Source organism: Mastigoproctus giganteus, chromosome 3 (genome assembly GCF_048544385.1).
Source record: "Mastigoproctus giganteus isolate SK-2022 chromosome 3, ASM4854438v1, whole genome shotgun sequence".
NCBI classification, from domain to species: Eukaryota; Metazoa; Arthropoda; class Arachnida; order Uropygi; family Thelyphonidae; genus Mastigoproctus; species Mastigoproctus giganteus.
The window spans coordinates 52,153,866-52,166,050 of record NC_143577.1 but is presented as its reverse complement, the minus strand read 5'-3'; the positions used below and the strand labels follow the sequence as shown (position 1 = coordinate 52,166,050).

General features: G+C 37.0%; 1 protein-coding gene across 3 annotated transcripts in view; it reads left to right on the top strand.

Moving 5' to 3' along the window:
- The window catches only part of LOC150087963 (F-box/WD repeat-containing protein 7-like), a 186,888-nt gene that overhangs the window by 113,806 nt on the left and 60,897 nt on the right, over positions 1-12,185 (top strand). For all 3 annotated transcript variants that reach the window (XM_090369291.1, XM_090369292.1, XM_090369290.1), the window contains exon 6: positions 6,587-6,721. In XM_090369291.1, the coding sequence (XP_090225417.1) occupies positions 6,587-6,721 (135 nt within the window). The remainder of the gene's footprint in view (positions 1-6,586; positions 6,722-12,185) is intronic.

Here is a 12,185-nt window from a genome sequence, read left to right as displayed (position 1 = left end):
AAGGCACAAATTTGCATACACATCTTTAAAAAATATGATATAAAGGAGGAGCCTAGCATGATACCAAAATACACAAAAAATACATCGAGCCAGTACTGCCAGTTGCATTACCATTATCCTTGGTTTCAAATTGTCACTAGTTATTGACAATACCAATTTTGCACCTTTGTCATCAGTTGCAATGTTCATAGGAATATCAAAATTACAAGATGTATTATCCCTATTTCTTATGTAAATGGTAATTTTTTATTTTAAAGGCATAATGACTTTGTTTTAAATGCTGCTACTCATATTTCGTTCTTGACACTTATCAAAACCAAGGCATTCATCTTGGATGTGAACAAGCCTTCAAGTTTTGCAGAACCTGGAAAAGAACTGCATCATGCAAGACTTCATCCTTTGCTGGGGAAAAAAAAAAAAAAGAGAGAGAGAACAGATTTCCTGTGCATAAGGAAGAAAGCTCATCTTCAGTTCATCCATGGAAGACTTAGCAGTCCAAGCATATTGTCGCTAAACATGGCTGTTGGGTAGAAATGGATGTATAGACAACCTTTAACCCCAAAATGTAATAACATCCTTCGCCTCTCTTTGGATGCCATTACATTACAGCCAGGGTCTTGCTTGTGCTTATTAAGATGATCACAGGGAATGAGAAGTTGTATCATCCCTAAAAATGCCGATCTTTATTTTGAATATGCAGTATATATGTGATTGATACATTGCATAACATTTTAAATCAAATTCTTGATGGTGGTATCACACCAATATTTTGGAATGTTTATCATTCTCTACCAGTCTTAAAACCAAACTGAAAGTCATGAAAGGCTACAGGGATATCTCCATATCTTGTGGATTGCTAAAAGTTTTAAAAAACAATTTATCTCATCTTAGTCAACCACTGTTTTAATGAACAGCCATAACATCTGCATACCGTTGTTTCTAGGAGGTCCACAGAAACCAGCAAACCAACTTGTCATCAAATCTCTTGATGACCATCCTGGGAACTCCAAAATGCCCTCAACAATTAGAAATTTTATTCCTTGACATAAAAGCAGCCTTTGACAAGCTTGGTGCAGTAGAGCTGGTAAAATTTTGAAACATTTTGGGATTGAAGGAAATCTTCTGGCTATCCTCAATTGACTTCTCACCAACAGGCATTTGGTTATATCATGTAACCACAAAATGGAAAGGACCACTACCACCTCTGTCAGCATATCACAAGCAGAAGTACTTTCTTAATGGCTTCTTTGCTATGGCACTGGTGCCTTCCTTGCAAAACATCCCAACTTCCTTACATATGCTGATGATTTAAAGCTGTTGTCACCTTGGATGATTCAGAAAATGCAGACTTAGTTAAGTATGGTACTCAAAACATCCTGGGCAAACTGCAAAATTATCGTGGATGTTTGGGGCTAAAGCTAACCCCCTAAGCCCTGGAAAACAGCTAGGTGACCTTTACAGAAATGAGGGGAAAAAATTAATAACATTTACGATCAATCTCTCTCTCTCTCTCTCTCTCTCTCTCTCTCAAGGTAACTCAGGGAATTTTTTTTTTTGCTGGTGCAGCATAAGGCTCAGGCTTCCATTGCACCATATGGCTAATAATAATAATAATAACAGAACCACCATTGAAAAGATCCACTCTCAGACTAATTTTCAGGATGATGGGCTCACTCAGCTTGAAATCCTTTACATTGTGTGGCTTGTGGCCACATAGGTAGCCTTCAAGTGTGGCTTGTCACAAAATATAGTTTTGCTCTGATTTTTGAAAATATCTATTTCTAATAATATTTGATTTTCTTATATTGCTTTCTCATGTTTTGTTTCTTTCTCAGAATTTAGCAATATTATTATTATAACCAAATAATAATAGTGTAATAATAGTTATTAGTATTTTGTAATAATTTGTGGATTTTTGTATTTACTTATTAAATGCAAAAATATTAATATTTAAATATGAACATATATAACAAAAATTAAATTCTGTTTCAAAAAATGCATAATTAGTGATAAGAAACTGGCCTTGTGGCCCACAGTCTGCTTGCACAACAACCTATGTGGCATGCAACCTTCAGAATTTTTATCTAGTTTATTCCCTAGCCAAGAATGGCTGGATGCCCTTGGGCTAACCTTTTGGGATCACTTCAATATGCCAAAAAAAAAAAACTTGTAGCTCTTTGACTGCTTTTGTCAGATTGCCCAATCTAAGTAAGGCCTTGGGATTTTCTTTTATAATATATGCAAAGTAGGTTTCTTGGACCAGAATATTGGCTCCTGGGTTAGCTAAACACGGTGATGGGCAGCCCTTTCATCTCCCGGAGCATGCTCCATGCAAACTTTGGAATGAAACCCTGATGTTCCTTTTATTGATGGAATATAGAAAGAAACCACACCATCTTGGCAACTCATCAGCGACCAAGTGGATTCACATGACATCCGGGGAAATTATCACTAACTTTAATGCCACTGAATGAACCTGGTGGAGTGTAGTGCCTTAGAATAATGTTTCTGCAAATACCATTAGATCATATATAACTCCCTAGATGTTGCCACAAATTGCTGTGGCTCTGCTGCAGAAGTTTTTCTAGCAGGAAATTGTGAAAGAAGCATACAAACAAGAGCAGTAATCAAGACCGAACCTTCACTGGTATCTCCATAAGCAGTCAGCAGGATGACCAATCTTTATTACACAAAGGTCAGCTCAATCATAATAAGATTCCTATGATCGAGCTGTCAGTATAATAGGAGGATTCCTAGATTTTTATTATTTTCTGAGTCACTGTTATTTTCTGAGTCCAGCGTCATCCGAGATTTCCCAGACCATGATTAAATTGTGCTCAGACTATGTATCTGGCTCTGTTAGATTTTAACCCTCTATTAAACTCAGTTTTATATAAAGTGAAATTTTTTCGTAAATACAGTTATTGTAATTACAGTGAAACTTCTAACGGACACCTCTCTACAACGGACATTTTCAAATTCCCCAACTCTCCTCTCTTGGTTTTGACATGTTTTCAGCTTCTGTCTAGCGGACAGGCAATCTGCACTGTTTCGTTTAGATTAGCACTTAATTTGATCTCCCCATAACGGACAGCAGGTGAGCTCACGGCCCTTTTTCTAGGAACGTTTCTTCCACGTATTGCCTCAATCGTGTGTTTATTTTCTATTTCAGATTCTCTGAATTTTATCAAGGTTTACGTCGCGGTTCTAAACCCTTTTTCAAGAATTTTAAGGCACATGTAAAACTTCTGATGAATTCGGTGTGTGCAGGATGGGGGGGGGGGATTTTGTCGGCCTTTCGTCTTTTGAGTTTGAGTTTTCAGTTTTGTTCAGTGTCGTGTGAAGTGCACAATGTCTTCTCGTAAACATTTAACTTTAAAAGATAAAATCAAATTCATTAATGCGTATGATCGGCAAAAAAATAGTGTTCGCAATCTCGCTGCAAAATTCAAAATCGGAAAGACGCAGGTGAGTGACATCCTAAAGAAAAAAAACGAACTGCTCTAACAATTTTGGCAACACATAAATGATCAGGTTCAAAAATCATTCCCGAAAACTGTTGGACTTCAAATTGAAGTGGTTTTTGTTGCGCACGTGCTAAAAAAATTCCCATTAATGGGCCTATTATTAGGGAAAAGGCTTTGGAGGTTGCAAAATCTATGGGAGTAAATGAGTTCAAAGCTTCTGTGGGATGACTAGACAAGTTCAAAACTCGGCATAAAATTTCTTGGAAAACCGTAAGTGGTGAAGGTGGATCTGTTGATACTGGTGTTGTAACAGAGTGGACTGTCAAATTGGAAGATTTATGTCATGATTTTGAAGCTAAGGATATTTACAACTGTGACGAAACAGGGTTGTTTTTTAAAGCTCTTCCTGAAAAAACAGTGAGTCTAAAAAACGAAAAGTGCCAGGGTGGAAAAATTTCTAAGGACCGCTTGACTGTACTATTGTTTACAAATATGCTGGGAGACTTTGAACAACCTCTTGTTATAGGAAAACCACAAAATCCTCGTTGTTTCAAGGGCATAAAGTTGAATCTTTTGAATGTAGACTGGAAGTCTAATAAAAAAGCGTGGATGACACAAGATATCATGAGCGAATGGATAAGTCACTTTAACCAAAACATGATTCGTCAAAACAGAAAAATTATTCTTTTAATGGATAATGCTGCATCTCACCCGCACATTGAATTGTATCATTCAAATCGTTTTTCTGCCACCAAACACATCTGCAGAGTGTCAAGCCCTTGGATCAAGGGATAATAAAAAATTTTAAACTTCACTACAGAAAACGTGTTTTAAGACATCTCATTGCAAACATGTGCGAGTGACCTTGCAAGGAAACTCAGCATCCTAGATTGATTCAATGGATTTCCTCTTCAGTAAACGCAATTAGAAAACAAACTGTCGTGAACTGTTTTGTAAAGTTTGGCTTCTCAAACGCAAAAATTGAAGTTGTGAACAGCAATGTGGAGCACCAAGAAGAACAAGAACTTCAACATCTATTGATAATGTACAATACTTCTGCTACAAGTGACCCTGGCTACAAAGATATAGACTCGAACCTCACTACAGAAGATGGTGCTGTAGATATCAACGACATTATCATCAATACTTTTCAAGAAGTTCCTCATGAGGATGAAGAAATGGAAGGAGGTCATTCTGTTGAAGAACATATTAACGATGAACCACCGATGAAAATAGAAGAAGCGTTCATACAAATCAGTCATTTAAAAATGTTTGTCGCCGCTGAAGAAGATACTGAAGGACTTTCGATGGTTTCTTCACTCCAAACAAATGTTGAAAACAAAATTATCAGCCGGAAGAAGGTGCAGAAGAAAATAAGTGATTACTGTATGTATTTTTCTTAAGATAAAGTCATAATATAGCACAATTGTATGTATATTATTTACAAAAATATTGTGCAAAATCTGCATTTAATTTAATTTTACATTAAACGTTTAACGATTTTTCTTTATCTCTTGTGTATGTAATTGTATATTATTTACAAAAATATTGTTCAAAATCTGTATATATTTTAATTTAATTTTACATTAAACGTTTAACGATTTTTCTTTCTTTCTTTCTTTCTTTCTCCCTCAGACTTTTTGTTAACGGACACATTCTCGTTCCCCATGGCTGTCCGTTAAAGGGAAGTTTCACTGTACTTTGATTATTCACAACTTATACCCTTGTAGCTGAACTAGGCAGTAACAGGGGGTGCCCATGTATGTGAAAATAAAAGGACAATAATAATAACTTTAAGTCAGAGAAATAATTTTAGAATTTTAATCTTGTATATTAGCAATACATTCATGTGTTTGTGTATGACAAATATAAAGTGACTGCTGGTTTTCAGTATTATGATAGGGAAGGTATAGCAAACATTTTTTCTCTCCAACATGAAGAAAAATGCTCTGTACATTTTCCTGACAAAAATATTTGAAAATGGAGGACAAAAAACAAGAGGTCCAGACAACAATCCTGCATGGTATGAATTCAATGGGGAATGAACAGCACCCTTGGTGATGTTATTCCAGTCCTGTTTGAGATTGACCTTTAGCTTCATCAGATTCATTGGCTGCTGTGGCTTATATGATGCAAATGTGCAAGCCATGGCAGATACTGTGTATCACTAGAGTGCTTTGCATACTATTCTTGCACATTTTGCCCTGTTAGCATTGTATTGGAACAGTATTGAAATCAGGATATAATGTCAGCATTATGGGATGAACCTGGTCTGCAAAAGTGTTTAGATACACTTCCAGGTAACAGCACCCTCCAGCTGCTTTCCTAACAGTAGGAAATTTGGGATCCATTCCTTGGTGCAGCTCTTCCACATCCTCATGTGTCTGTCAGTTCTAAACAGTGTAAATGGTGATTTGTCTGATCCACCACATGTTTCCATTGCTCTGCCAGCCATTGTCACTGTTTCCAATGCCACTGCAAACTTAGTTGTCTGTTTCACTCACATTAGAGGCTTGCAGGCCGTGTAGCTACCCACATTTGGCTTGATTTCCTGGCTAATACAGTTGGTACCTGCTATATAGTACTGAAGGTTTTTGTGATTACCTGCATCATTGTATTTCAATTTTGTGTGTATGTAGTGGGATAGACGTCTACAGTCCTGTTATCTTCCAACTGGACATTTTCTTATTACTGGTTTTGTGTCAAGAATAGCTACTGATTGAAGACTCTCTAGGCACTGTTTGTATTGGTACATGATAATGCTGTTACTACCCATTATGGTGCTCCTGTTGCATTATCATCTGGGATCACTGATGTTGCTGTCTTTACCCATAGTATATGTTTTGAAGTTCCACCAAGGTATGGCATCTCCTGTGTTGTACCGTATGACTCAGTACTTTGCAGACTTCTCTATGATGGATGTGTGAGTATTAGTTTACTGGGTTCACTAATAAATTGGTAGGGCAGTGTATATTCAGTTAAATACAATACTTGTTTTTTTTTTCCCTCTTCCCCAGCTCATTTTGGATTGATGTGATTATGTTTGGAGCTGAACAAAATTAAAACATCTAAGTTTAGAGTGTAGCTTATAATTATTTTATTGTTTTATTTATAACTAGTCATGGAGTAATCTAGAAAGACTTCAAGCATTAGATAGGCTGATTGAAGTGTGTGAACCCACCCAGGTCCGGCATATGATGAATGTTATTGAGCCACAGTTCCAGCGGGATTTTATATCTTTACTGCCAAAGGAGGTATGCTTTTCTGTAGACTGTTACTCATGTTTTTTTTTTTAACAGTTACTTATGTTTGTTATACAAATGGTAGGTATTTTTGTTAATGTAGAGGCTTGCTTTTTTATGCTAAAGATTCAATGCAGTATTTTTTTATATAATTATTGTTAATATACTTATTAGAAATTATTAGAAACCTTTTCTTAGAGATTTAGATTTTTATTTATGTGCAGTTTTTATGCAAAGTACGTACTTCTTATGATATACTGTTTTCGGAAATTGAGTTAAGTTTCTTAATTTTGTGTGCGATTCCAAACACACAAAGGGATTTAGCTCAAATTATCAACAATTAATCTTGGGTATAATCCCCATACGCAAGCACATTGTGAATGACCACTCAGGTGTGAACCAACATAAGCAGGGGTCGAGGTGGGGCACCCACACCACACCACATGAAGGAATGCCGCCCTGTCTGTACTAATGGTAGATGACTCTCATCAACCAGTGCAATACCACCGCTTTGCTTATTGGAAGCTTGAAGTGGTGGTACCCATGTTTAGTCTCCAGAGCTAAGTTCCGGTCAACCCTTCCCCATCTCTTCCATCATGCAGTATGACTCATAACTTATGAGCTTATGATGGACATCATGGCGAGATCCAATCTGCCTTACATTTCGAGGGTACAGCTCTAAAATGGTGTTCGCAGGCTGGCCGCTAGTTAGTACACTGGACCGAACCTATTCGTAATTCTCTAGGAGGCTTCGTATCAGCTGGTGTATAATCTTGCTACCTCTACTCTGCCAGATAATGACTGGGGGGAGTCTGAGTAGTGTGTATGCAGAGGGGGTAGCATTGTTGAGGCCATGTTATGTCAAGGATCTGAGTATATTCTTACCATATCCAAATATTTCATTACTTCATATAGCATGTTGTCCCCCCACTTTCTCTTACTATTGAATACACCATGAATTGTCAAACTAATAGAGTAAGCTTATCTGCGAAAAGATCTAAACCTCCCAAACACTTCCTAGTTCATTTTACAAATATACATAGTCTCAGTTCTAATCTCAGCGATGTCCATTTCCACTTGCAGTCTGCCACACCCCATATGCTTTTTCTGACAGAATCTCAGTTATCGGTTGATTCAAATACTGCTCGTTTCAGTTGCCAAAATTATTTGCTACATGATTCCTTTCACTTCAAAAGTAGTACTTGTGCATATGTCCGTTCCGATATTCCCTGTCAGAGACTTGGTAATTTGGAATCTCCTCTTTTCAATCTTCTCTGGCTTAAAATCTCTCTACCTCATTTTGTTAAATTTATCTGTTGTCTCTACCGTTCTCCCAACTCCACTAAACACTTGGAGCTCTTTGACTTCCTCTCTTTGCAACTTGACTTTCTCCAGACCAACTTTCCTAACAGTGAGGTAATTTTCCTTGGAGATTTTAATGTTCACAACTTCAGCTGGCTTCCGTTTTCTAATCACACCAACCCAGCTGGTCAAGATGCTGAAGCTTTTGCAATTACTAATGACCTTGCACAGATTGTGCATACAGCAATCTTCTAAGTACATGGTCAAAGTGAGTGGTCCCTTAGGCTCCTTAGATCACAACTTGGTGATTGTCTTCTCTAATGAAGCCTTTATCTCATGGCTATTCCCAACCTTGTGTTGTTTGGCATTACAAGAATGCAAAATGGATGACCTGCGAGATTTCTTTTCTTTTCCTTGGTCAGATTACTGTTTCAAAATTTCTGTCAACGTTTTCTCTCAGATGGTGTCAGTGAAATTATTCTTGTAGGAATGGAATCCTTTATTCCACACTACACTTTAAAATCTCATCCTTTATCTAAACATTGGTTTTCCAATAAAGTACTAATGCTGTTCAAGAGAAGAAAGTCGAATATCATAATTGGCTTGTTTCCAATTCTTCAGTTTCATTTTCTTCCTACATCAAAGCTCGCAACAATTGTAAAGCAGTTATTAATCAGTCCAAACTAGATTTTGAATGGGCTAAGAGTAGAAAACTTGTTTCTTGCCCTAATGGTAGCCGAGCATTCTGGTCTCTTACCAGAGCTATTGGCCCCAACTTTGACCCACCTCTGTCAAAACCAGATCGTTCTGTTGTCACTTCAGCCGAGGATAAAGCTGACTTGCTAGCATTCCATTTTTCTTCCAACTCATGTATTAATGATCTTGGTAAAACAACTCTCCACCGTTCCCAACACACTCCATTCAATGCCTCCTGTGGTTTTCCGTCAAAAGGATTTTGACGCATTTCGATGCTAAGAAAGCTCCAGGTCCTGATGGTATTTCTCCACTTGTTCTCAAAACCTGTGCTCCTGAACATACAGGAGCACCTGTTCTTTGCCACCTTTTTTCACTTTCTTATTCCAAAGGTGTTTTTCCTTCTGCTTGGAAATTTACTCATATCCAGCCAGTTTCTAAAAAAGGGTGACAAATCCCTCCCATCCAATTATCATCCCATTGCAATTACTTCTACTCTTTCTAAAGTAATAGAGAAATCAATTAACCACCAACTCTTAAACTACCTAGAAACCTTTCCTCTGATCAACGATCGCCAGTATGGATTCCATCATGGTCGATCCACTGGTGATATTCTGGCTTATGTTACCCATTTATGGACAAATTCAACGGAAAAATTTGTGGAAACACAAGCAGTTTCTCTTGACATCTCAAAGGCTTTCAATCGTGTTTGGCATAAAAGTCTTCTAAATAAGCTTCCATCTTATGGTTTGCCAACTGTTTTTTGTAATTGGTTATCCAGTTTTCTCTGATCGCTCACTGAGGGTGATGGTAGATGGCTCTCTGTCTTCTAATTTCTCCACTAATGCTGGTGACCCCCAAGGTTCAGTTCTTTCCCCTACTCTTTTCCTCTTGTATATTAATGACCTTCTTCCATTGACTGGAAATCCTATCCATAGTTTTGCAGATGATAGCACATTGCATTCCACTTTCCAGTTCGAGTAACATTGCCCTGCTCAATCAGCCTCAACTTCTCGAATATCCGCTACCAGTTCCTTAAATGTCGGTCACAGGTAATTCTCCAGTGGGACAAAGACAACTTAGGTGATTTCAATCCTTCTAAAACTCAGACTTGTTCTTATATCTCACAAAAAGGATTCTTCTGCTCTTATGCTTATCTTTGGTGACACTCCAATTTCTAGGCAAGTTTATATATCTCTTTTGGGATTACCTTGACTTCTAATCTCTCTTGGTACAAGCACATTACAAATATTGGTTCCTCTGCATCTAAAAAAGTTGGTTTTGTCTTTTGCTCTTGGCGTTACATTTCTTCCAAACAGCTGTTTACTCTGTACAAATCGCAAATCCACCCTGCCATGGAATATTGTTTCCACATCTGGGGCAGTGCTCCAAAAACCCCTCTCAGGCTTCTTGATTCCATTCAGAACAGGACAGTTATGATGAATTGATGACTCATCTCTAACAGTCTCTCTCCACTTGCTGTCTCATAGATGTACTATTTCTGCTGCATACCTTTTCTACAGATAATTTCACGGGTACTGTTCTTCTGAATTGGCTTTTATAATTCCTGCTTTCTCTCTTTCAAAATGGTCCAAACATGTGGCCATCAGCCAACATCCATTTACTGTCCAACTTCAAACTCACAGGACCAACTTTTCATCTTCCTCCTTTATTCATTTAACTGCCGTTTTCTGGAAGAACCTTCGTACATATTTCCTGAAAATTACAGTCTACAGAAATTCAAGTCTAATGTCAATAAATATCTTCTTTCGTCTTCTCAAGTTCCAACCCAAGCACGGTACTCCTATAGGTTCTAATTAGAACTATAGGTTCTGATTAATCTCTCTCGTGTTTGGGGTTTTCATTAAAAAAAAAAAAAAAGTTAAAATCCCAGTGAACCATTTGAAAAATACTGATGGTTATTAAATGCTGATAGGACCCAACTTTTGGTATTATTGTTAAAGTTGAGGGAGGTAGATGTTTGATGACTTTATTCTGAGGCCACGAGACAAGTATATCCTCTTTGTAATTGTATGTACTCTGTGGGTGGTCTGTCTCCTGTTTTCCTGGTTGGAAAACCTGGAGTTTTGAGGAGAAAATATTATGCAACCTTTGCCTGAAGCTAACTTTTCTCCTCACCCTCATGGTGCTAAGTTCTAATCACTGTGGATTCCTCCCTTTCCCCCTTCATTACAACTCATAGGTAGTGAGGTAACTGTGAATCTATATGTTGCAATGCAGCTGTTCAGCATAACAGTGGGATAAGTTGGTCATTTTATAGACTATTGAGATTTTGACCTATCAGTATATTGATCTATTGGTATTTTGTTCCTGCCAGAATTTTGAACTTGTTGGTCTTTTTACTTTAGCCATTTTGAATTTTAGAACCTTGATTTCTTCCGTAAAAATAACATTGGCACATATAGTACTCTAGTGTTTTTCATTAAAAAACTGAGGATATTTGTTGATGTTTTTCTTGAATTTCTGTCAATTTTAGTTTTGTGGGAAATATAAAAAGAAAGATTGTTTTCGAGAACTGAAGTAGAAAACATCAGTGAGGAGTTAGTTTGGTGTTAATAGATGTGTGAATAGATGAAAACTGACTGATGTACATGTTTGGGCTGATCTGGAAGTGGAATAACATATAACAGTCAGAAAAACAATGCTTGTGAAAGCAAATTGCTGTAAAAAAAAAAAGCATGCGTTGGAAAGTGAAGGTCTGTGTGTGTATAGGGAGTGGATTGAGTTTGTGAAGAATCATTAATTAACCTGACTGCTCTCTTTTGGATGAGTCTGGAAGTTTTAAGAGGTTTTTGCAGGTACTACCCTGCAAAAACCTCTTAAAACTTCCAGAATATTGTTGCCACAACATTGTGGTGCCTGTTTGTGACAACAATATTCCATGGTACAGCAGATTTATTTGTGATTTTTACAAAACCTGTAGCTATTAAGAAGAAAAGTCATGATGAGAGCAAAACAGAAATCGCTCTTAACCTGGTATTTTAATGTATTTTATCCTTTTTAGTTGTAAAGTTATTTTAATTGTAAATATATAGTAGTAAACACATAGTTTTCAAAATTCCAGTTTTCATGTTTTGTTTTATTTTATAAGTGGTTGGTGAGAAACATTTAAAATCACAATATGAATTTACCCAACCCCAGAGGCGTGTTTGAAGAGCAAAACAGAAAGTTTAGTTTATTTTGATATTGAGGAATAGTATTCTGATATGCGTATGCTAAGAAATGTTGGAAGTTAGGTTTATCCCCAGAGTAAAGAAATGTGATTTTGTACCGAAATCTGAGTGCTGTTGAAAATGGTGAGAGCAGCAGTTTTTTTTTTTTTTTTTTTCCCTCTTCTTTTTTATAAGAGAGAGCTGAGTTTTAGAAGGATTGAAGCTTACTAATATTTTCTTCTGCCTTAGAGAATTACCTGATGATTAGCATTTGAAAAACTGGTGGTATATATTCAATAAGTTGTAGC